Source organism: Meleagris gallopavo, chromosome 6, assembly GCF_905368555.1.
Source record: "Meleagris gallopavo chromosome 6, MGAL_WU_HG_1.1, whole genome shotgun sequence".
NCBI classification, from domain to species: domain Eukaryota; kingdom Metazoa; phylum Chordata; class Aves; order Galliformes; family Phasianidae; genus Meleagris; species Meleagris gallopavo.
In genome coordinates, this window is record NC_139409.1 from 30,730,201 (window position 1) to 30,755,467 (window position 25,267).

General features: G+C 40.2%; 1 protein-coding gene across 1 annotated transcript in view; it reads right to left on the reverse strand.

Annotated features, from left to right (window-relative positions):
* Positions 1-361: 361 nt before the first annotated feature.
* Positions 362-25,267, reverse strand: part of IGF2BP3 (insulin like growth factor 2 mRNA binding protein 3) — a 104,858-nt gene continuing 79,952 nt past the window's right edge. The window contains exons 12-16 of the mRNA XM_085226191.1: positions 12,896-13,015; positions 8,467-8,541; positions 4,959-5,090; positions 3,834-3,947; positions 362-2,979 (exon numbers count right to left, since the gene is read on the reverse strand). Coding sequence (XP_085082317.1) covers positions 2,878-2,979; positions 3,834-3,947; positions 4,959-5,090; positions 8,467-8,541; positions 12,896-13,015 — 543 coding nt within the window. The 3' untranslated portion in view covers positions 362-2,877. The remainder of the gene's footprint in view (positions 2,980-3,833; positions 3,948-4,958; positions 5,091-8,466; positions 8,542-12,895; positions 13,016-25,267) is intronic.

The window sequence follows — 25,267 nt, forward strand, 5'->3', positions numbered from 1 at the left end:
TTCAGATCTCACTTGAAATTTGTTAAAAGCTCCCCTTGGGTTTGCATTGGGTCACAACTGTTGCGCACATGTTCCTTCCAGAGCAAACCACACTAAGTTACCTGCATGAGACAAACTGTGAACTAAAGGTAGTTCTACAAACCATAGTGCTGTTGTATGAAAATGAAAAGGAAGTCACAGAAGTCACTTCTTGTAGTGGAAAGTGTGAGCATCATAACTAAGCTATGGAATGCCTGCGGGTGACTGTTCAACCTTACTCAGTTATTACTACAGACAGAAAAACAACTCGATCAAAGCACAGTAAATACTTAGGTCAGTCATTATGCCTCATTAGTTTAAAAAAACAACACACAACTGTATCTGATGATAGGAGTTAAACTCTTTATTCCATTCAGAGGCATCTGGCAAGTGGAGCTGCATTGGGGGGCACATTACAGATGAAAAATGATCCATACTTTGTGGATATTGAAATCATTTACAGTATTTACTTTCTAGCTATTCCCAAATACTCCAAATTACCAAGTCTCAATTGAAAATAAAACATGATTTATCATACTAAGTCTAGAAATTTAAGAGATATGACAGTAATTAAATCAGTAGATGTAAATGCAGCGCCTATTTGTAAATAATTTTTATGGAAAATAATGAAGTCAAATCCTTCTCAAATGTTAAGAAAGGAACATCAGACTGACTTAAGCCTCAACAAAAATTAAAATGCTATGACTTTTCATACTTCAGTAATTTTAAATTCATTGTAAGAAAAAAAATTATCCTAAAGGCTAGAATGAAGGTCACTGTCAAAAAAGGAAAAGAAACTCATTTTTCTTTGCTAAAACTACAACATAAGTTTGTGGCTTTTAAACCAATTAGTAAAGAAGAGATGCAGGAAAAACACTTCAGACCATTTTCAAAATTATCTAATCTGTACAACAATGATCTTTGGGAAAATTATCTAGTCTATGTAGTAATGCCTCTATTTCAACATGAACCTAAGAGGTAGATAACAAAATGATGAAACAAATGTTTTTGCTCGTTGTGCCCCTCAAATCAGTGCAGCATGGTGATTCTGATCATCTCATGCACAAAAAACATCACAAAAAAAGGTTCAGAGGTAATAGCATGGCTCTGTCGACCACACACATACAGGCGCGCACGCGCACACACACACACACAGCAGTCTTTATGCACCATGTGTTGCCACATTTTTTTTTTTAAACTGAGGTAGACTGAAGTTTATTGTAGAAACTTGAATGTGTCACTATTACCACAATCAGCATTCAAATTACATTCTGAAATTAAAAAATTTGGTAACTTTCCTGTTATCCCTGCCTTTTGACATTTTTTTCTCTAATGGTTGGTTGCAGAACGTGCATAAATCCTGCTGCATCTATTATAAGCCAGGCTAGAGAGGTTGTTGGTTTTTTTTTTTTCTTGTAATAGTTTTCAAAACCTTCAAAGTGGCTTAGTGTGGCCCATAACAGCGGCTGGATATGTAAACTTAGCCTTCGTTATCTTTCAACGTGATCAAACACTGTTTGACCTTCCCCCATCGTGGTAACTGAAAGCAGTATGATATGATCTGCAGACAGCAGAGACCCTCGCGGCCTCCAAAACGCTCTAGCAGATCGAGTGTTCTATCAAACTGAAGATGAAGCTTGCTCTTTGAACAAAATGGCAAAGTCCAAATGGGCTGCAAATGGTTAAATGTAGCATTATTAGGTAGTGATGGTCAAAGGCACAAAGGGTTCATGCATTCAATCAAGTAGCACAAAAAAAAAAATTCAGCCTCTTGCAGCCTTCTAAATTTTTCCCCCAACCCCAGCCTCTTGCCATCACTTCCTTGTCCTGTTCCCAAAAAAGTACCGTCACAAACTTTTTCATCCCATCTTAAAAGAAAACTAAACGGCATTGCTGCTATCAGAATGTTGGCATCATTCACTATCTTTTGAACATTCACTGAATTTTTTTTTTTAAACAAATGATGGTGTTGAAGCCCTCAGAAAATCTGAGGCCGTGTTTTTTTTTACCCACCTTACTCCCATCAGCCAGCAGCTAGAAGTGCTCTGCTATATTTTTCCCCGATAAGTCCGTAGTACTCCTGGCTGGTGGCTGATCAAATTTTAATTTTTTTTAAAAAAATAAAATGCTCAAGAACTATTAGCTTTATAAAGTATACAAAATACCAAAAAAAAAAGCAAAAAAGGAACAATTTCTCATTGAGGTACTAAATGCCTGAGGTAGTTTAGTAAAATGCATATTTATCTTTTTATGCCCTGGCCAACACCATTCAACACTTCCCTTAGGTTATTCATGGCAGTGTTATGTAAAAATGCAACCAAATTCTTTTTAAAAAATGCCACTTGTTTCAACATTGGGACTAACACTTAAACTCCTGTCGATACCCTTGCTCTAACCCTAGCCCACCCACAATCCCACCCTCCTAATGTGTTTCTTCTTTTACAGCTGGACCTATAAGAGCAATGCCTTTTCTTTTTTTCCTTTTTTCTTTTTTCTTTTTTTTTTTTTCTGTTTTTAAACCAGTGAACTCAGAAGAGAAAGCTTCATTAAACCAAGTTCTAAAATTGTTGGGGAATAATAAGAACAATAAAAAAGACTAACGAGTTTATGTTAAATTGTGAGAATAGAACAAAAGGGAAGTGAAGGGGTCCTTATTTTAAAGCTGGGTTTCAAAAGTTTGAGAGAGCCTAAAGAATACATTCTCAGAGACAGCGTTCAGCGGTTGCCTGGTCCTCGAACAGGTGATTGGCTTGGTGGATCTTCTGCATATAACTTCAACAGGTGCTCACCACCCGTCTCTCTGTTGCACAGTCTGTCTTTGGTCTGGCATCTGTCTCTGATGGGCCATTTCCTAAACCTTTATTTTCGTCTTGGCTGAGGCTGTCCACTTTGCAATGTTTTTTGCTGTTGCTGCTGCCTTCTTACCTGAGCCAGTATTTCCTGAATTTTTCTCTGAGCAAGCTGAAGGAAATAAAGAGACAACCCATGATGATGGCATGAAGTTACCGCAGTTCACAACAGACCCTAAAGATGCTACGGGGATGCCAAAAACTTGGACTAACCAAGTTCCCAGAACTTATTACTCGTTACCAATTACTCATCATATGATCTTTTTTAGTTGTAGTGCACAATTTTTACACTTTTCTACTTTTTCCATCTTTCCACAGTCAGGTTTACCATGCGTAATATAGAAAGCACAGGAATACAACTACCAACAAGACTGTCTGAAGTTTCAGGCTAACTTCATTTTATTCCCCTGGAGGTACTTTCTGCAAGAACAACAGCTTCACTAGAGCGGACTCTTTTTTTGTGTGAGAGATCTCAGGAGGTTACATCTCACAGAATTTAGTAGCCCTCCCGTCTCATTTCTGAGCTATGAATCACCTGCAGCAACGTAACAAAGGAATCAATGAGGCAAGGGAAGGAATCTTGTGATCCTTTTCTATGACATTAAATTGGCAGTTTGGGAGATACGGACAAATTGCATTCCTTGCCAGGTAACATGAGAAAGCTTACATCCTTCTTTCATCGGCATTTCAGTCCAATTACAACAACTTGGGTTTTCTTTTGCTTTGAAAGTTGTAACTGCCTTTGCCTTAACACAGCAACAGAGTCTTGCAAGAAGACTGTTCTACATACGTATGAATGCAACATTGCTATAAATCTCTCTCATTACAGCAAGACAATTAGACAAGCCTGGCAAGCAGTGCTTCCTGTAGGCTGCATGTCTTTTATCTGTTCACTACACACATAGATGGAGAAGACAGTCCATAGAAACACCAAGGCAATATAGAGCTTCACTGCAGTCCTCCTACCTGGCATGCATAGAAGTGACCAGTTATTTTCACAACCACCTGGTCATTTTCATCAGGTGTCTGGTCACGAGGGACTACAACTTCTGCACTTGTCAAGTTTTGAAGCTCATTTACCTGTAAATAAAGAGCTGTTACAAAATCCTAGACAAACAAAAACTCCACAACACCCACACCTCAAAGATGCTGCTGACCTTAGAAACATCCTGTCCAAAAAAAAAAAGAAACCCACTGCAAAAGCATCTTTGTGCAGCAACGTTCTTTACAAAATGAGCCTCCTTTCTCTAGCATAAATTAGCACCAAATTCTCTATGCTTCTAGAAGTGCTTTGAAGTCTAAATACAACACACAGGAGATGTTAACTACTTTGCTTATAAAAAGCAGATTATGTGCCACAGTGTCTGCAGCTGATTTTACAAGTCTAAGGTCAGAGAACTCATACAATGTAAGGAAGAAAAAATGTCAAAGAACACCCAAGACTGATGCCATTTCTTTGCCAGTATCTACTATCTCCTGATTCACAGACATATGAAAATACAGGAATACCAGCATCTTTGCATAAAAAGAACTGAGCTGAGGAGATGCATTAGACAAAGCAAATTACCTGGTGGTTGTTGGTCATTGTTGTTTTCTGATATTGAGGTTTGAACACGTTATAGTTTTCTACCACTAATTTAGAAATTAAGCTTTCAATCCATTTGGTCCAAAGCCATCACTTGTGTACACATTGGATTTGATTTAAACCAAATGAGATCAGTGGATTCTTTTTTATTTTCTTCTTCCAAAATCTAGCATAAGGTACAGTTCAAAGAAGCAGGTCTCAACAGCTATGTTTTAATTTTAAGTGGAAGAACTGTATTTCTAATATGACCTATAGATCTGACTATGATCAACCGTTTAAGTCAGAATGGTGTGTTTCTAAAAAGTCTGTGAGATTGGTTTGTCTTGAGGCAATAGAAAGTTTAACAAATACAGTTAAGAAAACAGCATCAGCTTCAGTGAAACTTCAAAGGGTTAGCTATTAACTAATTGGCTAACTAATTAATTGCTAAGTATCTAAACCTTTAACATACGCTGAATTATGAAACATAATAAAATAACACTGTCAGTTTTATATTGGCTACTTACTGTTTTGCCTCCTTTTCCAATAACTCTACCAGCAGCATAGGATGGCACTTTTATATGAGCCTCAAGTTTCACTTCTTCTTTAGGTCCAAAGAAATTTTCTTCTTTAAGTTTTCCATAGATTCTCCCTTGAGCCTACAAAAACGTCTCCAGTTAAAGAACGTGCTTATTGAGATGGAGTTAAGTTCAAAAAGCTCCACTGAAAGGAGAATTTTCAATACACAACTTCAGCAAAGCATTTTCCCAATCAATGCAGTAGCTACTTTTCTAGTCTTTGTACCAAACTAGGGAGCACTGCTAACTTTTAAAACTACATGACAGACCAGCAAATCAAGGAACAATTTAGCAGATTATTATTCTACCTTTTCATAGAAATGTTGCTTTTAAAAGAAGCTATTATATCTCTATAGTGGTAGAGAGGTAGAGAGAACTGTCTGGATGAAGTATGTTGTTTTTTTTTTTAAAATTGCACCCAGAAGCACAGAATGCCATTAATTGGCTCAGAAGCTCATTCTTTTAAGTATGCTAAACTTAAAGTCACAGGACAAAGACTTCACTTACAATAAGCAGCTTAGTTTTTACACTCAATTACAACATATTGTTTAAAAAAATAAATAAATCAGAGCTTGCTCAATTTTCTGAAGTAGAAAATTAAATCTGTCTAGATCTAAATGGCACCATGGGAACAGTATCACTTCAGCTAGCACACAGTTGCCTTTTCTGAAGCATATGCAAGTGCCAGGTATCAAGAAGAAAGTCCACTGAGACTAAACTGCTGAATCTTACTCATGTTAAAAGATGTTTCCTCATCCCCTGCCATTTGTCAGTGAATTCTTGAGAAGTAGTAACTAGATTTTCTACTCTGCCTATCCTATGGGCATCAGAAGATGAATTCTATTGAGATAAAGAGAGATGCTCTGTGGAGAAACCTCTGGCCACAAAGCCTTTCCAGTTCAGATCCTTTATCTATTCCTTTAAATCACATCCACCAGCCCTATCACTAAGTGCAGCCACCTTACAGTCCACCACTACAATGGAATAAAAGACAACTCAATGATCAGATAATTATGTTAAACAGTGGCAAGTTCTCATTTTTTGCTTGTCCTCAAGATTAGTCAAGTTCACATTACTGTAGAATGGGTAAGACAAAATACATGGTGTGACACTGGAGCTGAAAATACAGTGTTTTTCAAGGTCAGATTCCACACGAACAGTTTGAAAAAAATCTGCAGTCTGTTGTTTTGGCCCAGGTGGGACATCCTGTCACAGAGGACACTAAGTCAGCATGCCAGTGGGGCAAAAGTCTATAACCAAGAAAGCCATTAAAACACCATACAAATTCAGCAAGAAATTGCATTCTGGCACCATCCAACAATCTGAGAACTAGAGATTCCTGGTGCAGGAAAACTCTTCAAGCACGTTGGTGAAGAGCAGCTAAGGTACTGCTCCAAGTCTTGAGTTGGAGATTTTGAAATTGTTTCCAAATCTGTTACATGACAAACAGTGGCATGGCCCATTTTATTTCAACAGCTTTTCAAATGGATAACACCTTGATAACCTGCACAGACTGTTGGATGCTTTCCCAGACTGGAGGCAACATGATCCCCTCTGAGTAGTGGTATCACACGTATGCCTAAACTCTGGGGTGCACTGCAGCACAGACTGTGTACAGTGGCATATTCTCACCCTTCCTCCAGCTCCCTTGCTAACAGATAGCCTTGCTAACTGCAACATCCTCAGGCTACCACAGCTAAGAAAGAAAGGGTGCAGCCACTGCAGCTACCACTGACGTGAATCACAGGGAGCAGAACACAATGTAATAGGGTAAGGGTGCCAAACTCATAGGGCTCTGCGCTGACAAGGCCTCTCTGGGAGCTGGTTACTCATCCAAGCAGCAACCATTCCCTCTTCAAACTGCTGTGCATCCAGATTACATTCCTGTTGTGCAGCAAGCAAGAGTCTGTGCTCAGAGAAGGAAAAGACACCTACACAGAGCTAAAGGACAGAATTACTGAAGCTTGGGTTTGATTTGTCTTGCTTCAGGTTAAGAGCGGTAATAAAGAACTGAACTCTGCCTCTGCCCCTCCCTAGCAAGAAGACGTTGCTCCAAGACAGTAACAGGCTACAGAGGTTGGAGCTGATGGAAGACCAGAAGGACTCTGCTCTCCTTCTCAGGGCCAGCATTCTCAGGTGCACTGGTTAATAAATCAATCCCTCTTAGCGAGCAAAAGCTTAAGTGTAGAGAAGTAACTGATTGATGGGGCGCTGGAAGGGGAGACTTTCCTCCTTGCATGGCCTGGGTTGGGGAGAAGAGCTAGCAACAGAGTTCTGTGGGACTCTAAGTCTAGCTGAGGGGGAAAGCTTGAGGACAAGCCTTTGCCTACATGAAAATCAGGATAAGGGGCACCTAATCTTCAAGCATGTTACTGCTTGAGAGTAAATTCACTGATATCCAATGGAAAGAAAGGTAGCCAGAAGTCCAACTTGTGCTGATCTCAGGTCACGAGAGCACCCTAGATGTGGATTGTGAGTAGGCCCCTATGAGCTCAGAAAACACTTCAAGGAGGCAGAGCTTCTAAATTATGCTTTATATTTGATAGCTTTTCAAATCTATATGGTAAGAACAAACTGAATAATAATCCCAAATGCATCCAGATCTATTACCACTGTGAAATACCTGCCCTGATATATCTCCAAAACTCCTGAAGGCATTAATGAAACTGATTCTAGATATGCCTGAAGTTTGTGCTCCTCGTACTGCAAGAGGAGGCAATGTGCAAAGACAAAAAAGGAAAAAAGAAAAAAAAAAAAAAAGAAAAAGCAGGAGAGCTGTGCCAGGACATGATCTATCAAGTGGCTTCCTACCTGCTCAGGGTCTCACTTGTGATAAAACAGAGCTGCTGTACTGAGCCATCTGCACTCCTAACACAGTCACCTCCTTTTGGGGACAATTAGACAGCCCTCAGCACTCAAGGCAGAAGGCCACTCCATAACTCAATTTGAACACCAATGGAATAATCACATTGGAGAATCTCCATGCAATTACAGTGTAAATACAATTAGAAACTTTGTCCTTATCTGCAGAGCCACCCAAAACACATTTTCCAGTTGGCACGCAACAGTAACCTGAAAAGCCTTGGTCTCCCATCTTGTCAGCTTTGTTATTTCTGTTAAATACACTGCACTATTGTATGCATTAAGATGAGCTAGAAAGACTGAACTGCTGTGTCCATAGGTAACAAAAATAGGAATATAATAAGGTCAAAAAATCAAGTCTAATATAAAAATATCTGATGTGAAGTTGCTACTAGTGTTCAGATAACCAGAACATTGCCTCTGATGGTATTACTCATGTATTCATGTGACATAATTTCCAGTAAATGGGAAGCAAAAAATCTAGTATTTGCTAGATTTGAGTGAAATAGGAGTGAGAACCAAGTGTTTAGTTTTTAGTATTGGCCCTTGCAGCCTAAAGACCCCCTACATATCAACAAGTTTTTATATGGCATACCTTAAACTGAGCTTCTGGAGGTCCAGTGATGATAACCATTCTCAGCTTGGCATCGGGTCCTTCAGCAGGGGCAATCTGGAATGCACAAACATAACTGTTTGATAGCTATCTTTTGAAGGCATCGTTTAAAGCCACCTCCTCCCCATTTCAGTCTCACATTCTGTTCAAGAGTGAAAGATTATTCATTACTGCAGTAACATTACACTTCAGTCATGACAGCTTGTTCTCTTTAAAGTACATTAATTACCTGTAATGGAACATGGAGAAATTGGCTAAACCATAAGCAAGTTTACTTCTGAAAATTAAAGGTATAGCTATGCAGCTGCACATGGCAAAATCCCACAAGCAATTCGATGTGGCTATGATGCAAGACATGTAGCCTTCAAAAGGAAAAGTATGGCTAAGAGGCTGAAATTCTTATCCTTGCCCACTAACTTCAACAGCCTTTCTGACAAGTTTTGCCCATTAGAAAGAGTTTGCAGTTGTCTCCCTTAGAGCAGATGATCTCTTCACTGTTTTAACTGATCAGGTCCAAAACATTCCTCTATACTGGAAGAAGAGTTCTCAGTTTCCAAGGACTTCGTATCTTCAGACACGTGTGTGACCCAAATAAAAATTAATCTCCACCAGAGCTGAGACAGAGACTCTCAGGGTCTTCGGCAGTTCATGTCACCACAAAAGTAAGATTTCTGTGGGTGCTGTTCTCAGACTCCAGTGGTATTAAATAATTCAAACTAGCCTCTGACATTCTGGATGAATCTTTTGTTTATCACAACTGACGTTTCCATTGTTGCATCTAGTATTACATAGCTGCTGTTGAATGGGCAATATTTTAAACATTACTGGATTTCATCTTAGCTGTTGGCAGAGGGATGTTATTCATATTTAACAGCTGTAGTTTATTTCAGACAAATTACCAGTCACCATGCATCATTTTTGCTAAAGAATTTTGCTAACCAAAGTTTATATAATTATTCATATTGTAACCTAAGATGGAGAATACATTGCATGCTAGTTATCTGGTTTGCGTACTTAGTTCACGTACCATTTCTGCATTCCAACTGGCTTTACAGAGGTACATTTACTAAAATGCCAACATACAGCACTGGGGCAAGGGCGAGCACAAACTAAATCCATTCATTCCTTGGAACACAGGACTTTTAGAGAGGTGAATTTTTAAGGCATATTGGGTGCCAGCTGACTGAACAGAGCTCAGCCTGCTGATTTCCACTCAGGCAAAACGGACATTGTAGTTTTTGCCTTTCAGTCACTCATTTTCTTAGTGAACACCTGCTCCTTTATTGAAATTTTAAGGAAAATGTTTTCCAGCAAGTCTTCCATTACGTCTTTGCATGTTACACATATTTAAGTGTTCTAGGACGTCTTGCTTTGCTTTCATCTCGTCTTGATCCCAAGAGGTGGAGTAATACTCTATGAAAGAATCATGACCATAACATTTCACTGTCTGGAGGTACAATCTTAGAGGCTGCATGTTCATTTTGTCTGTCTGCTCTTGAATGGAGAGTTTATACATGTACAAATTGTACCTGAATATTATTTCTGAGAGTGAATATTATTTCTGAGAGGAATAGCTTTACGTTCCCTAACTGGGAAAAAAGCAGTCATCCACATGCTGAGTTATGACCAGACAATTGCTTTCATACCCCCAAAATCTGCAGCGCTCATTCCAGCTCCTTCAAAAGGCAGCAAGGAGGACTGTGAGAAGCATTTCTAAGCAAGGAAATGCCAGTGTTCTCCAACAGGTCCCAGCATTCCAGAGCAAAACGGGCAGCCAACAGTCTAGAAAACTCTGCCTGGCTTGTTGGACAAACCATTCCACCTTCAGAAGTTCCATGCCAAGCCTGTATCACCAGGCAGCAGCCTCCGACACAGGAACAGAACCTGAGCTTGCCAACAGCTGCCTGTGGCTCCAAAGCCATGGGCTGGCACTGCAACCTTCTGCAGAGCCCCTCTGCACCTGCAGTTGATTTGTCTTGTTCTGTGGCTAGCTAGTTTCATTAGCTCTACAAGCACAGAGCACAGAGACAACACACATGGATATAAAATGCTTTCATATGCATCTATCTACAGTAAAACTCAAAATAAGCCCAGAGAATCATGTGGAAATGCTTACTTCCTCCACAAACGATGGTTACCAGCTTGGAAAGTTGACAGTTACTCCAGCATTCAACAGTTACTCAGTTACTAAAGTCACTCCCTCAAACTCAGCTAAAAGCACAGGTTCCTCCCTGATTACGACGTATTGCTTTGCTCAAAAGTTATGATAAACAGGTCATCAACACAATGGAAGTTTTGAATAAGTTTGATTACCAGCCATCACGCATCTTTTCTTTAAGAAGCAATTCTTAGAGAAATTCTTAGTTCCATGTTGTTTGGACAGATCACTGTTAAAAATGTGCTTTTATTCTAATTGATAATCTTACATGAAACATCCAACTTATCAGACTTAAGGTTGGAAAAGCCTTCTAAGATCACCTAATACAACTATTGGCCCATCCCAACCACGTCCACTGACCATGTCCTTCAGTGCTACATCTACACAGATCTCTAGCACCTCCAGGGATGGCGACTCCACCACCCCCCTGGGCAGCCTTTTCAGTGCCTCACCACTCTGAGAAGAAATTTTCTTTAATATCCAAACCAAATCTCCTTTGGCATAACTTGAGGCCATTAACTCTCATCCAATCACTGTTATCTGGGAGAAAAGCCTACCCCCACGTCGTTGCAACCTCCTTTCAGAAGCTGAAGAGAGTGATAAGGTCTTCTCTGAGCCTCTTCTTCTCCAGACTGAACAATCCCAGCTGCCTTAGCCACTCCTCATAAGACCTGTGCTCCAGACCCTTCCCCAGCTTTGTTGCCTTTCTTTGGGTGCTATTCAGGACCTCAAATATATTAAAAGCGAAACTTCCAAATTCAGTAAACATATCCTATACTCACTGAATTCCCCCAAGATTAAATCTCACTCCCACAAAAATCTTCCTCACTTCTTTCTTTTTTTTAAATGAAGAAACAAACAAACAAAAAAACCCAAAACAGCAGTTTTATAAACTGTTAACTGAATTTCAATTAATACAGATACACTGGGTAGAGGGGTGCCAGCCAGCAGAAGCAGCCTGAGGCTACTGTTAGCCAGATGTATGAAAAATGCAGGGAACTCCCTTTCCACTGAGCCGTCTTCCATGGACCAGCCAATGGACTGGTTTGGACTGGTTCTGGGAAGTCCAGGCTATTTCACATCTCTCCACCTAGCAGCGCCTTCCACATATGACTTCATCAATAGATAGAAACCAGAGAGACTAAGAAATTGTTGTGGTTGTGGTACACTGCATCCCCTGCAAGACAGATTTGACAAAAACACCTTGCACTTCCTTCTATTCCACCAATCCACTGAAGACTATTAATCTGTACTAATGAAAACTGTCTAGGTAGTAGTAGAAGTATTTAATAATGGCTTAACAACATATAGAAACAGGTAGCACACAGGCCAATAAATTGATCGACATTCAGCAAACCACACACTAAGCCCAGCCCTGAGAGTTCCCCAGTTCCTGCACACTCAAGTGAACGCCTTCCAGGAGAAGTCAAAATGTCAATCTGGCAGCAGATGAAGTTACAAACAGTAACAGTATGTGGAATACTACATAATTTAGGCCAAGGCTTCCTCTTTGCAGCACAGAATAGCAGAACTATTTATGAGAAAAAAGCTCCAGCATCTAGAAAAGATATTTATGGTTACAATTACTAGCCAAAACAGAAGGCCTCCCAGCAACTAGTACTAACTGCACAGAGGCATCAAATATCAGCAACTGGCTGAAGTTATGCTTCCATGAGGTCAACCTCTGCCAACCTCTGGCAACAAACTGGGGCAGCAAAGATGCAAACAGACCAGCAATAGAGCAGGGCACCACTGTTTGGACAGCAGGCTGACCCAGGAGCTCAGGCTGTATCAGAAGAAAACACAAGAGCTTCTTCAGGGTAGAGCCACCAGAGTCTGACAGCACCACCTGGTCCTTCCACAGAGAGCAAGAGCAGTCACTGCAGCGGTGGGCTTCACCTGTGCTCTTGGTTTCAGAAAGGGGATTTATCTCACCAAATTTCACTTACTGTAAGCAAGGAGAAAGCCTTTAAGCACCACATCATTAAGACTTAAGTCTGTTTCTAAGAAATCAAGACCACCAAAGTAGCTTTCCTTGCAGCTTATATTTCACACACCTCAGGAGACGTTTGAAAACATGCTTCTAATTATCTTGTCTCGAGGAAGATTAAAGAATGATTTATAAACAAATGTACCATTTATCACATCACATTCTAAGCACAGAGTGGGGGAGGACATGCACGAAAACACAGCTTGTGCAAACTTGCTGGAAGTGTCATAGAGAAGAGACAAAGTTAGTCAGTGTAATAATACCTTAATAGATGCGCCTGCAAAGCGAGAAAGTTGTTTGATGTGCTGTCCCTGCTTGCCAATAATAGCTCCAACTGCCAAGGCTGGGATGAACAGATGAACAGTCTCAGACTCGGGCTGTTGCTGTGGGGAACAAGAAAATATGCAGTGAGTGCTTTTGAACATTATGAATCAGAATGACAGGAGAACTGGTATGGAACAAGCATGCATGGAAACGAAGGGGAAATCTTCAATGCCCTCTGAAGTCTGGCTTTTTTTTTTTTTCTGGAAATCATGTAATTCACAGGACATGAAAGAACGGTTTGAGCCAAAAGAGGATTCTTTTATCTTTTAGGAAATAGTTCCAATTCTAATGCTTTGGAGTTCTGAAAACCACCGAGCTGTTGCTTCTTCCCAAGGCATTCGTCCTTACCTGCGACTGCCTTGGTGCTTTTCCACATGCAGACTGCAGAGAAGGCTGCTGTGAGTGAGCAGGCTGCAGCGGTGCAGCCAAACGCTTTCTAGTTTTCCTAGCGATTTTGGTTAGATTGTGCTGACGGCTGCACAAAAAGCCTCAGTGTTGCATCTATGCTACAATTTCCTTTGTGTGGGAGTGCTCTGGAATGATAGCCAGTGTGAAAACTGCCAGTGGTTCCTCCTGTGTAACATTATGCAACAGCCAGGATGCTGGCTGCAGGCCAGAAGCCGGCTGTGAATCCAACGAGATGAGGCGTTCCCCAAGGCTGCAGGGCCAGGCGTTGTGCTTGCAGGACCCCGGCACACCACAACTGTCGCTGCTCTCAGCCACCATACAGTGCAGCACTTGTGCTCTTCTATATGGACTGCACAGAAGCGAGCCAACCGTAGGACTCTACGTGCTGCACCAAGCCATCGCTGCTTTACCAGCCAGAAGCGGCTTCTGGAGAGCTCGTCTTGGGCTGGTGGAGCAGCACCGAGTGTCCACTACACTACGGTGCCATTAATCCAGTCGCTTATGTTGGGATTACTTCTCAAAAGCACTTCAGTGTAAGACCTTTTATGAGGTAAGAAGCACTTAAAACCTCCATTCACATTTCCTCCTCAGCGCAGCCCTTTTACGTGCTTTCAGAATTCGGTCCCTTTATTCTCAGCGACAGAGAACTAAAAATCCCTTTCCCTGCAGACGTACTTGCAGATGATGCATTGGCATCACTCAGTGCCACCACGCAGAGCACAGTGGACCAACCATGCTCCCATAGCTCTGCAGCTCCTGGTAGGGGTGCAGACCCACATGTAGCAGCACCAAAGCAGCTTTTCCTGTGATACTTTAAGAAAAAGACACGCTGTATGTAACAGAGCAAAAAGCAGCTGCAATCCTAAAAATAAACCAAAGAAGCAAGACATCTCAATTTATTTTTAAGTATCCCGGTCCTTCTTTCAAGGGGAAGCGCTGCTCCAGTGCACTGACTGTAAATAAATCAGAACAAAATGCTCGTTTCCAAGTTCTACCACTTCATTTTGGTAAACACAAGTCAACTGTAACCTCAGGGGAGAAAATTCCAGGCATAACTCCATGCACCAGGTGAAGAAACCCCAAAACAAGGTATTTAGACTCAAAACACATTCTGCCAGTTGCTCTGGGAGATTGCAACTGTTACACAACTGACCCCATGTTTCACACATCCAAGGACCTGCTGGCAGTTTGCTCTGCTTTAAGGCCATATTCTCCCCTGGACACCGGTTCCAGCCCTCTGGACCCATCGCCCCATGGGCCAGTAGGGCTGCAGCTGGTTTGTGATGGCAGCCAAGGACCCTTGACCCGGATAATCACAGAGCCACACAATAGCAGCCCTGAAACAAGGGAGGAAGCAAGTGCAATTAGGCCGAGGCACAGAAAAAGATAGGGACGGCCCTTTTAATCTGCTTCCATACTGGTTTGAAACAATCTTGGAGACTACATTCTGAAACTTCATATCTGTATGAAAGGTACCAGTCACTACAGTATGTTACCGCTTTCCAGGACATTACTCATTTTTTCCTCTTATTATTACAAACATCCTGTGAGCATACTCATATTAAGTCCCTTTTATGTGTTCATCATGAATCCAGCAAGATTTGCAGTAATTCAAAAATGCCACTGTAGATACTTGGTTGGTGTCGTTGCTTTGGAAAACTGATCCTACGTGGATACAAATTAGTGAGACATTTGCTTCCCTAGTAGTGTTGCAAGACCCACAGTAGCTGCACTGGGTACACAGACTCTTTCCAAACAAAACCCAGAAAACCTTGCTGCTCATAGCACTGATTGCTGCCTTCAATCACCTACACATCAGCTCCTGCCGAAGTCCACCAAACTTTTCTTCCCCACATGCACCTTCAGCCATCATCTTCTAGCTAGACTTGAACTAATCCAAACAACACTGCTTACAGTAACTTGATTGGGCAACAAGAACCTTCCTCAATCCAACTCCAGACACACTACCATACAAGCAGGTCAAACTCCTTTACTTTTGTTTGCAGGTAATTCTTATCTTCTCTCTGTTGCCCATCTGCCTGCAGCAGTTTTCTTCTCATTTTCCCAAAGCCTGATTAAGCCACTCTCTTGGCTAGATTCAATTCACCACTGAAATTCCTTTCTGCTGCCTCACCCTTCAACATGGAACACAGGTAAAGGCAGACAGGAGACTTGCATGTTCTGTTCCAACTCTACAGCAGCTCACTATAGCTCTTGCCTCCTGTCCATCCTTACCATTTTGACTTACTGATATTTGTTTACTGTGAATGACGTTCCTTAACATTAAAATTCCATTTTGATGTAATGCAGTATATTTTTAAGGAACAGAGGATAAATTGTCCTTACTGAATTGATTACACCTCATCATTCCCCACCCCCCCCCCCCCTTTTTTTTTTTTTTTTTTGCAGAACACATGTATAACCAAATTCATCTCTGGAACAACAATGTAGGAATTTGGGAAATTATGTCCACTTCTCCACCCACACTGACTTTTAACCAGTCAAGAGAAATCATTTGACATTTTTCAAAGCACAAACATCAAAAACAGCAGCTCTTTCTTTTTCTTCTGGCAGAAATCAAGTATAGCAAAAACTTTCAAGAGAATACTGTAACACCAAGTTCTATTTATTATCTGTCCACCTCCTTACCCACAATATTTTAAAAATCCTCTTCTATATACTGGAAAACTATCCTCCAAAATAAACACATCAAAATGTAGTGCAATGACTATACCACCCATTAATCTTGCAGATGCTTTGGGGGATCTTAGGAGGGAAGAAAATCAACTATAATTTAATCTTCTCCATGCCACACCACATCAGTCATGTAGCTTTCCAGGAACTTCCAGCATGAGTTATATCTGAAATACATTCCTAGATCTTAAACATATGTTAGAAGCACTAAATTTAGGGAACTTAATTCCCATCATGTGGAATCTAAGCTTCAGCATTCACTCTCATAACGAGGCCAAAGGAATCTTACTTAAATGTATAGTTAGAATTTAAAAAATAGATAAATATATATGTGTATACAGAGAGGAGAATAATGTCCACTTGGACCTGAGAGAGCATCCCACACTTCATTTTTTCTTATAATTGTTTCTCTGAAGTAGAAGTGCTGTTAAAGAGATGATTTCAAGGCTGTTGGAGCAGGGGGAAAAGATGCCTTTTCAGGTCATGTTTGTTGTGCTTTAACAGCAGAGGCAGCACTGTTGAGTTCACTAATATTTACAGCAAAATTACAACTTCTCCTTACAGTTTCATAGGCTCCTTAGAGAAAGATGAATTTTTTAGTTTTAAAAGCACATTATTCTTCTCAAAGATAGTTAATTGGCAATACGTTGTCTTCATTACATTTAATTTTAAGGGCATTAACTATACAACTATAAATTTTAATGTTTAAAAAGCATTCTTATTGAAGTAGTAAAGCTTATTAATTGTGGAATCGGTAGTAGTAGGTCGTCAACTGGTTTTTACAACAGAAAGGTCTTCTTCACATGGAGACCTAAGGAGACCTCTCTGCACCCTGTTCACTGTATTTTCCCCCACATAACAGAACAGCTTGTCTAAGGCCAGCCCTGGGAACTGAGTGCAGGAGAAAACTTTTTACACAGAAATATGGAAAAACAACTCTTAAAATATTAACCCAAGCTCTCCAAGACTTACGGTTCACACGTCCACCTTAGCTTCCAAAGTAACTGCCTCAGATGCACAGATAACTTCCTCTGCCCTACCATTGTTTGCTGGATGGGCTCAGGCCTTCTTAACCTTAATCAGGTCCAAATAACACCAAATAAGCTGAGAAGAGGGAAAGAAAAATGGGGGTAGGAGATAGGGAAATGGATTTAACATGGACTGTTCACTACTGCTACATGATTAGATATCAGCTGTTGGTCTGTGTTGGTCAGCTTGTGTTGGATTTGACCTGCAGGCTGGATACATCTGAAAAATACAAATCCGGGGGGAGAGTTTTTTCTCAGGTAGGTGGGGCATACAGGCAACACTGGGATGTTCACTCAGAGAGCTTAGTTTCTTAGAATAAAAAAAAGAACACCTCCAGAAACTGAGGTGCCTTAGTTCTAGGAAACAGCTTTTTGAAGAGCATGATGACCAAAAACAATTCAGTTCATAAACAGATGATACTGCTTGCTTTGTTTCCACAAAAATCAGTATGCTTTAAAGGCAAAACAGACTTGATAAGCATTTTGTTTCTATCCAGCACAATTAACTAATGAAAACAATTTTAAATGCTATTTTTGTTTATTAATTGGATTCCAATTGCCATCAAAATGTAGCCTGGTGGAAATCAGAACTTAAAATTTAATCAAGCAAATAAGAAAAGCACCATTCCTTTCAGAAAAAAGTCACACACACACACACAAAAACCAGAAAATAGAGAAAACATTATCTACATCAAACAGTGAACTAGGCAGTCATTCAAATAAGTCAACATATTCAGTATGTACGTGAAGAATAATTGTAGTGTTACAGACCTTTAGAAACGTAACTAAATTCGGATGTAAAGTGAGATGTCGACTTAAATCCTATTTCTTGCTTGCTCATTTAAATCATGACTGAAAACAGTGATCTATCACACAGATGTGAATTAATCCACACCTCTGGATGAAGCTAAGCAACCACTTCTGCACACCAGTAAGCAACAATTTTAGAGCAGCCTAGCTATTTCCCCTAGCAGCGTGGAAGCAACTCTTTCCATATCTCCTGCAAGTTCATGAACACCAGCCTTCTGCACCTGCAGTGTAACAGTACATATCAACAAAAAAAAAAAAAAAAAAAAGCTCACACCTCCTTCCAAGATCTAACTTAACCTATTCCCAAACACTGTAACCCACTGCTACTTCCTCATTACTCTGGCTTGCCCAAAGCCCCTGTACTGCAGGTACTTTCAGGATGGATCCCTTCACTCCAGCCAGACTCTACAAGGGATCTTCCCAGGAGAATCACTTCTCTGCTGTCATCCATACTATGTTATATCTCACTCTGAGCAACCTGGCTCAACACAGAACAGTTGTTTGTTTCCAGAGCCTCTGCTGGGATGAGGTTATTCCTTTCTATCTTTCTATCTATCACTCCACACCACAGCCAGAAGCTGAAGAATCCCAGCCATGCAAATCTGCAGATTCACTTTTCTTCCTTTGCCTTCCAGAGTTACTTGCAAACATAAAACGTTTTGTAGAGCCTCACGGGCTGCCCATAGGACAAGCTTATTGGAACACTTCTGCTAAGGGTGGGTGTGTCGGTCCTTCAAACCACACACAAAAAAGGAAAGCATTTCCCTTACTTGATGGAATGTCAGAAGAAAAAGTATTTACCTTCCTGCACTCGTGTAAAAGTCAAGGGATGGCCAAACAAGAGTGGAAACTCAGAAAAACAACAGAAGATTCTTCAAATGGATAGTGGCAGGAAGAAGCAGGTTTCAGACCACCAGCATTGCAAGACTAAGCATTATATATAGGGGAATGGTCTTGTTTTTTGTCACCGACAGTTTTTTTTATTTTTAAATTAATTCCCCCACCCCCTCCCAATCCTTTCTCATGATAACATCCCTGCACACACTCTTGCATTCAGCTTTTCTGCTGCTAGGTTAGGCCACTCCCTCAGTCAGTCTGCATATCTCCCTGCATATTGCAGGGCTAGTAAGGGAAATGGCTTTTATATATGTCCCTCATGTTAACTTGGGCATTAATCTTAGTCTTTTTCTACAAGCCTGCCAACAGTTTGAATTTTTTCCCAGTCATGTTTTTCAGCCTCTTCAGAGACTCCTTGCTCCATCAAACGTATGTGGTCGGTAAAGTCATTGTAACATTTGGGATAAGGCTGTAAATCTTTAAAATCTTTTACCCACTGAAGTAAATAGGATTTTGTGCCAGACATCAGTGGGAGCAGAATCAAATCATAGCTGTGTTCTGTTATGAATCTCCAGTATATGTTTTTATTTACTGTAAATGTGCTGCAAATGAATTACCTTAGGATGAGGCATTTATTTTATGTCAAAGTCATGTTATTAATTTCTAGCCAGCTTCAGTTTTTAGCTGCAAGGGAAATAATTAGGATCTATTTTAAGGCTGAACGAAACATTCTCAGCCAATGTTTGTCTACCATCCAGCATAGTGGGTTATTGCTTTTGTTGGTCTTTGTTGTAGTTTGTTTTAAATAACAAACACATCCACTTAGTAAAGAAAAAGAAAACAATTACCACTTGTAGATGATTGCCTTAAGAAGTTCAGTTTTCATTTGCTATCCTCCCCATCCCAACTGCCATGGTCAACATCACCAAGGCAAGGCATTTTTACCAATGACTTGCTTGGTTTTCTGAATGCTCTATGTGTTGCCATTTTTAATGTACCATTCCTCATACTACTAGAGGTCACTAACGTGATTGCACCCATCAGAAGTCTTTCCAACACAAAAATCTAGCCAGAAATGAGGAGAAATAGACATCACAGAAGCAGGGGGGGAACATTTTCTGGCAGGCTATTTATAAGACATTTCACAAGCAGGAACAGGTCTGAGATTTCTGAACATGGCACGAAATTTGTTTTTGCAAAATATGATTGCCCATTAAGACAAAAAAGGTAATCTGCCTCCTTTTATTCTGAATAGTTAACCACAAGCAGAAACCAACGCAGGGTACAGATCATGAAAACATGTAAATGAAAACTTTGCTGGTCGTTCACAAGCAACAAACATAGGTATTTGGTGTTATTTACAGCACTGCACGGCCACCAAAACTAAAGTGAAGATTATGTGCTGCAAAAAATTTGGCCATGATACACAAGTCATGTGGATTCTCCAGAATTCTCAAAGTTACTTATGAAATGTGTGACCTTGAAAGATTAAGGTACCCATAATTTCTGGTCTGTGACACTGATCTCAGAATCCTTATATTCTGCAGGAAAAACGGGTTGTGAAAACACAGAAAGGTCACTTATTTTTTCATTATGTTAAGAAAACAAATGGGAGATGGAGCCAGACAGCAGAATGAAATCTTGACCTACTTTTGTTTCTGGCCTGAAGGTACTCGGCATACTGTAGTAACAAACTGTTGTTTGGTTCCTCGAGGAATTACATTTCTTATTTAGCTTAACATTCGGAAGATGCTGAGCCTGTTAATTAGAGTTTGGGAGTCTGATGCTCTAGGAAGTGTTAGTGAAATCTTCTACCCACCACAAGAATATAGAGGAGCAGGGGACCAGCAGAAATTCTTCTTGCCTCAGGGAACTACAAGGTACCATACAAGTATTCAAAACTGCAGTGAGGTGCCGTTTTTATTTTTCGAAGTGTGCATTACTGGTTGTCCAGTGACACTATTTGCATTACAACAACCTCAGCACTGTACAAAGAGCTATTAAGACTAGTTGGAAGCTTCAACACCTCAGAAAACATGCTAGCTGTCAACTTGCCAGATCTCTGTACATCGCATGGTGCCAGATGCATTTTGACTCCCCACCACTCTCCTCAATGTAGGTCAGTCCATCTCCAGAGGCAGTATGGTTTCTCATTACTCCTGGCATAGGCCCCTGCCAACACAGCACAGCAGGAATGGGAGACTTCGAGACAGTATGAGGACCAAATATTTCTATCATGGGACAGAATAAGCCTACAGTTTTATGCAACGTAGAGCTAACTTCTTTCAGGTGTCAAATATGCTTTGTTAATAAACATACAGAACTAAGCAAGGAAGGTTTACACAGGGCACTGAGGTTACAATCTTAAAGAGAATTCTAATGGGCTGATAGCAGTTGGAGAAAGCACTGTTGTCCTATAATGTCCTCCTCAAGGCTGTGTGTGCTGCAAATGTATGGCTTTCATTTCACTGATAATAAACCATTTTGTGAAAACACTGCCAAATCCTCCTTCATCCCCCCAAAACCACATCCTCTTTTGGCTGCAGGACAGCTCCTTACAAAATCATCCACTGCTTAACAAACTAGCCAAATTACAGCAAAGCCACTTAGACTACACAGATTATAGATGTACATACATTACTACTCCTGGATAGTTGAGACATAACAGTTGCACAAGCTATTCCTATCAAACCCAGACATCCAAAGGAGCCCAACTCCACCAAGAAAGAGTCAAAGTACCTGGAAACATAGGACAGATTTTCCTCTTCCTTGTCTCTTTCATATATGCCCAGGGCATCAAATGAAGGCCCTCAATGAAGTAATTTTTCATTTTAAATTACTTTTCTTTCCTGCCAAAAGCACAATACAGTTATTTCTTCTCTCGCATCTATGAGACACAGGAGATCTCTTCTTTATCATTTCTGAAAATTACTGGAGAATAAAGAAGGAAACTGTCTTGAACACAACATCTTCTAAGGAGAAAGTTTTCCATTGGAATGTTCCTCACCTGCAACAAAAAGCCTTAAAAGACAGTGAAAAAGGAAAGCAACCTGTCAAGCCTAGCTATGCAGGATGATTCTTCATTAGAGACGCGATTTGATTTCTAATTTTTGTTTATTGTAGGAAACAACTTTTCTTGTTTCCCCTCACCCCTCAAAGTCTCTGTGTACATCACTGTAACCTGAAAATTAACTGTGAGGCTAAAAAATGGTTAGAAAAATTACATTTTGAAGGTGGAGCTCCAAGAAGCTACAATCACTGTGTAAGACCGATACAGAAAACAACCTCAGTGTGAGCAGAGGAACAGCTCTTCACCTAGCTAACTTCTACAGAGCAGAAGTTCAGCTGTTTCTTTCAGATGCAGGAAACAAGCTGAAATGACTTCCTCTCATGGAGGAAAGCTGTCTCCTCCTCACTTTCCAACTTGAGGACACCTACCACGTGACAGAAATGCTCTACCAGGAGCATTAATTAACTCTGCTTCCGTGTTTCAGGATGTTCAAGGACAGGCTGAACTCTCAACAAGTTAACCCTCCCTTCCTCATTCCTTGGGATGCCAACTTTCAGACCCAAAGGCTATAAAAGAAATGCAGTCAGATGTACACTTAAACATGCAAAATTTCAATTATAAAAGGGAGGGTGCAACCCACTTAACCCAAGTAGATGGGCCAAGTGTATTTAATTGAATGATTGTACATAGTTGAACTCTAAGACAAGGATTTCTTGTTTGCTTGGTGCTTTAAACTCTTCAGCTTTGCACAAGAATGAACTTTTGTTCTTCAGAGGCAAGTATGTGCATATTCTCCCCAAAGTTCAGAAGACAGAAGCAAGTTCATCAAAACAACTTTGAGCAGTGCAACACTACATCTGAAGCAGTTTGTCCAGGATGCTTCTAGAAACATTTTTTGTGGTAACCATTTTTAGAAAACTTGAACACGGGCATATTCATTTTCGCAAAATCTTTTCTTTCCTTCCCATGCCTATCCCAGTTCTTTGTATAGATGTTCAGCTCACGATGTCTACAAGCAACAGTAGGCAGACTAACAAAACTCTTGGCAGCTGTACACACGTACATATTTAAGTGCAGAGCTAAGGAGAAAAGTCTGAAGTGGTGGTTCTTCAGACCAAAAACAGCTGGACAAGACATCAACAACAAACAGGCATAGAAAGGCTACTAGTCCTTAATATGGCCACAGAAGGATATCCATTCATCAAAAAACCCACTCATATTAATCATAATATCAGAACTGTAAGAGTAAAGTCATGCCAATTTGAGAGTACCAAGAGTTTTTAAACTCAATATTCTTAATCAACACTTTCTCAACTGTTACATTTTCCTCAAACCTTAAAACGTTTCAACAATTCTCACATGTTGATTTACTTGCCTTTTTAACTACAGAGAAAGAATGCAGACCTTGAATTTTTGCAAGAGACCAGAAAATATGCAATGCTATTGCATTGCATTTAAATGACTACACAATGATGCAAACAGATTCTGGACTTTGCAAACAGATTAAATTGAGTTGCAACATGAAGAATTGTTGCTAGTGATAGGTAAATATCAAATAACGTTTATCTGGCACTAGACAGTAATGCTCAGACACCATAAGCCACATACAGCAGACACGCATGCACATGTGTTGATATCTAAGCAGACAGATACCAAAGATGTTCCTGTATGCACTCTAGCATCAAGACAAAGGGAAAAGCAACAACCAACTTCCTAGTGAGATAAACTGCATCTCCCACCCAAAATTAGATGAGTCTGTGCATTATAAGGCTTCGATGCTACCTTCAGCCTTTCCTGCTTTCTCCTTTTCTTCTAACTATAGCCAGCCCTTTTCACTTGCTCTTTCTACTTCTACATGTCCCAGTATTCCATTTGGACAGGGACTTAAAGTTAGTAGCCTTCTTTTCTTCTAGTAACTACAGTTACTAGAAGAAAAAAAGAAAGGAGAAAGTAAAACTGAGGAATTAACAGAAACTAACCATACACAAGCAAGATTTAAAAGTCTGTGTGCAAAATGATCAAGCTAAAAAAATAATGGAAGTTTTGTCTTCCAAAAACTCCCATTTAAAAAAAAAAACTACCACCAAAACCTCCTGTTTCCACTTTCCAGAGAGGAGAACAAGGAAAAGGTACTCCAAGCAATCAGAGGGGGCTGACTTGCCTGAAGCCCATGGAACCATTTCCTCATTTCCAGATGAAATCATATACACATAACGGAAAGTGTGATATTTTCAAGTGTTCATATACTTGTCTCAGAAACCCTTAGCTTCAGTTTCAGGGACTGTGCCGCTACCATTTCCCAGCATCCACAAAACCAGAGCTCATTCATGGTATTTTTGAGTTTATCCCTTGTTAGCTTATCATACATTCAGACTACCTGAAACAAGGATTGAGCAAATAGCAGAAGCAGGGGCAATGGAAACCTCAGACACAGTGGTCCTTCCAGCTACACAGTTTCTACACTTCCTACAAAATGACACTTGTTTTTGGGGACTTGTCCCAGATGTCACTGCTATCCTATTTCTAGGATAGCCAGAGATCCCAGAAGGCCAAAAAAGGTGCATTTGTGGGGAGAGCAGCCCCGTAACAAAGGGACAGACATGCATAAGGCTGAAATTGCCAAATTCAACAGTATTTAGGTATGTTTTAAAGGCAAAAGTAAGAAAAAAAATACAAGGGAAAAAAATGGGAAAACAAAACAAGCGAGGAACAAAACTACAGTTTTACAGTATGAATCTCTCAAGAATAGTAAAGTAGCGTGCAAATTTGAATAAAGAGGCTACACTTTTCATAATCACCAAAGCAAAGGAGGTTACATACTATTAACAAATCACCTCTAGTTTCTCCTTAAAAAGAAGAAGCTGAGACATTCCATTACAGCAACAGATAGCATTTTACAGAATACAATAAAGGAAAAACCAGTTTCTTGTTAGTTTAGTCTACCACTAATTAGAAGGGAGGGAATATTTGTTTGTCACAGAGGCATTGTTCTTAGCAGCAAAATAACTGGGCATAAACATGTTTCTGTTGTGGCTCTCATTGGAGTCTTTTTTCTGATAAAGCCACTATTATACCGAATATAGATTATAATACATTCATATCACCCAAGTTGTTCATTCCCACAAACAGTGTTATTAGTGTGGATTTTTTCCTGTTCCTTTCAGTGACATTTTCTTGGCTTCTTCCTCTGGGAAAAATATTTAGGCAATAGCTTCCCTTTAGTGTAATTTGTGTAGGCCACTTGAGTCATTTGCTGAAGTTCAGAATGCTGTGCTGCATTTTCACTGTTCTAGTTCATGGAGAGTTTCAGACCTCTCTCTCTCTACATGTTACTGTTAAACAAAGATGAGGGGGAAGTCAGCCGCAGCATTTATAAAGCTTTGTTATCCACTTGTTAAGCATTCATTTAAAAAATTAATCTTACACTGAGTTGCTAACAACCACCACTATCACCAGAAGCAGGAAAGATTATTAATCCATTACCCTGTGTAACAAGGTTGTCTTTTCTTGAATAGCAGAGCACC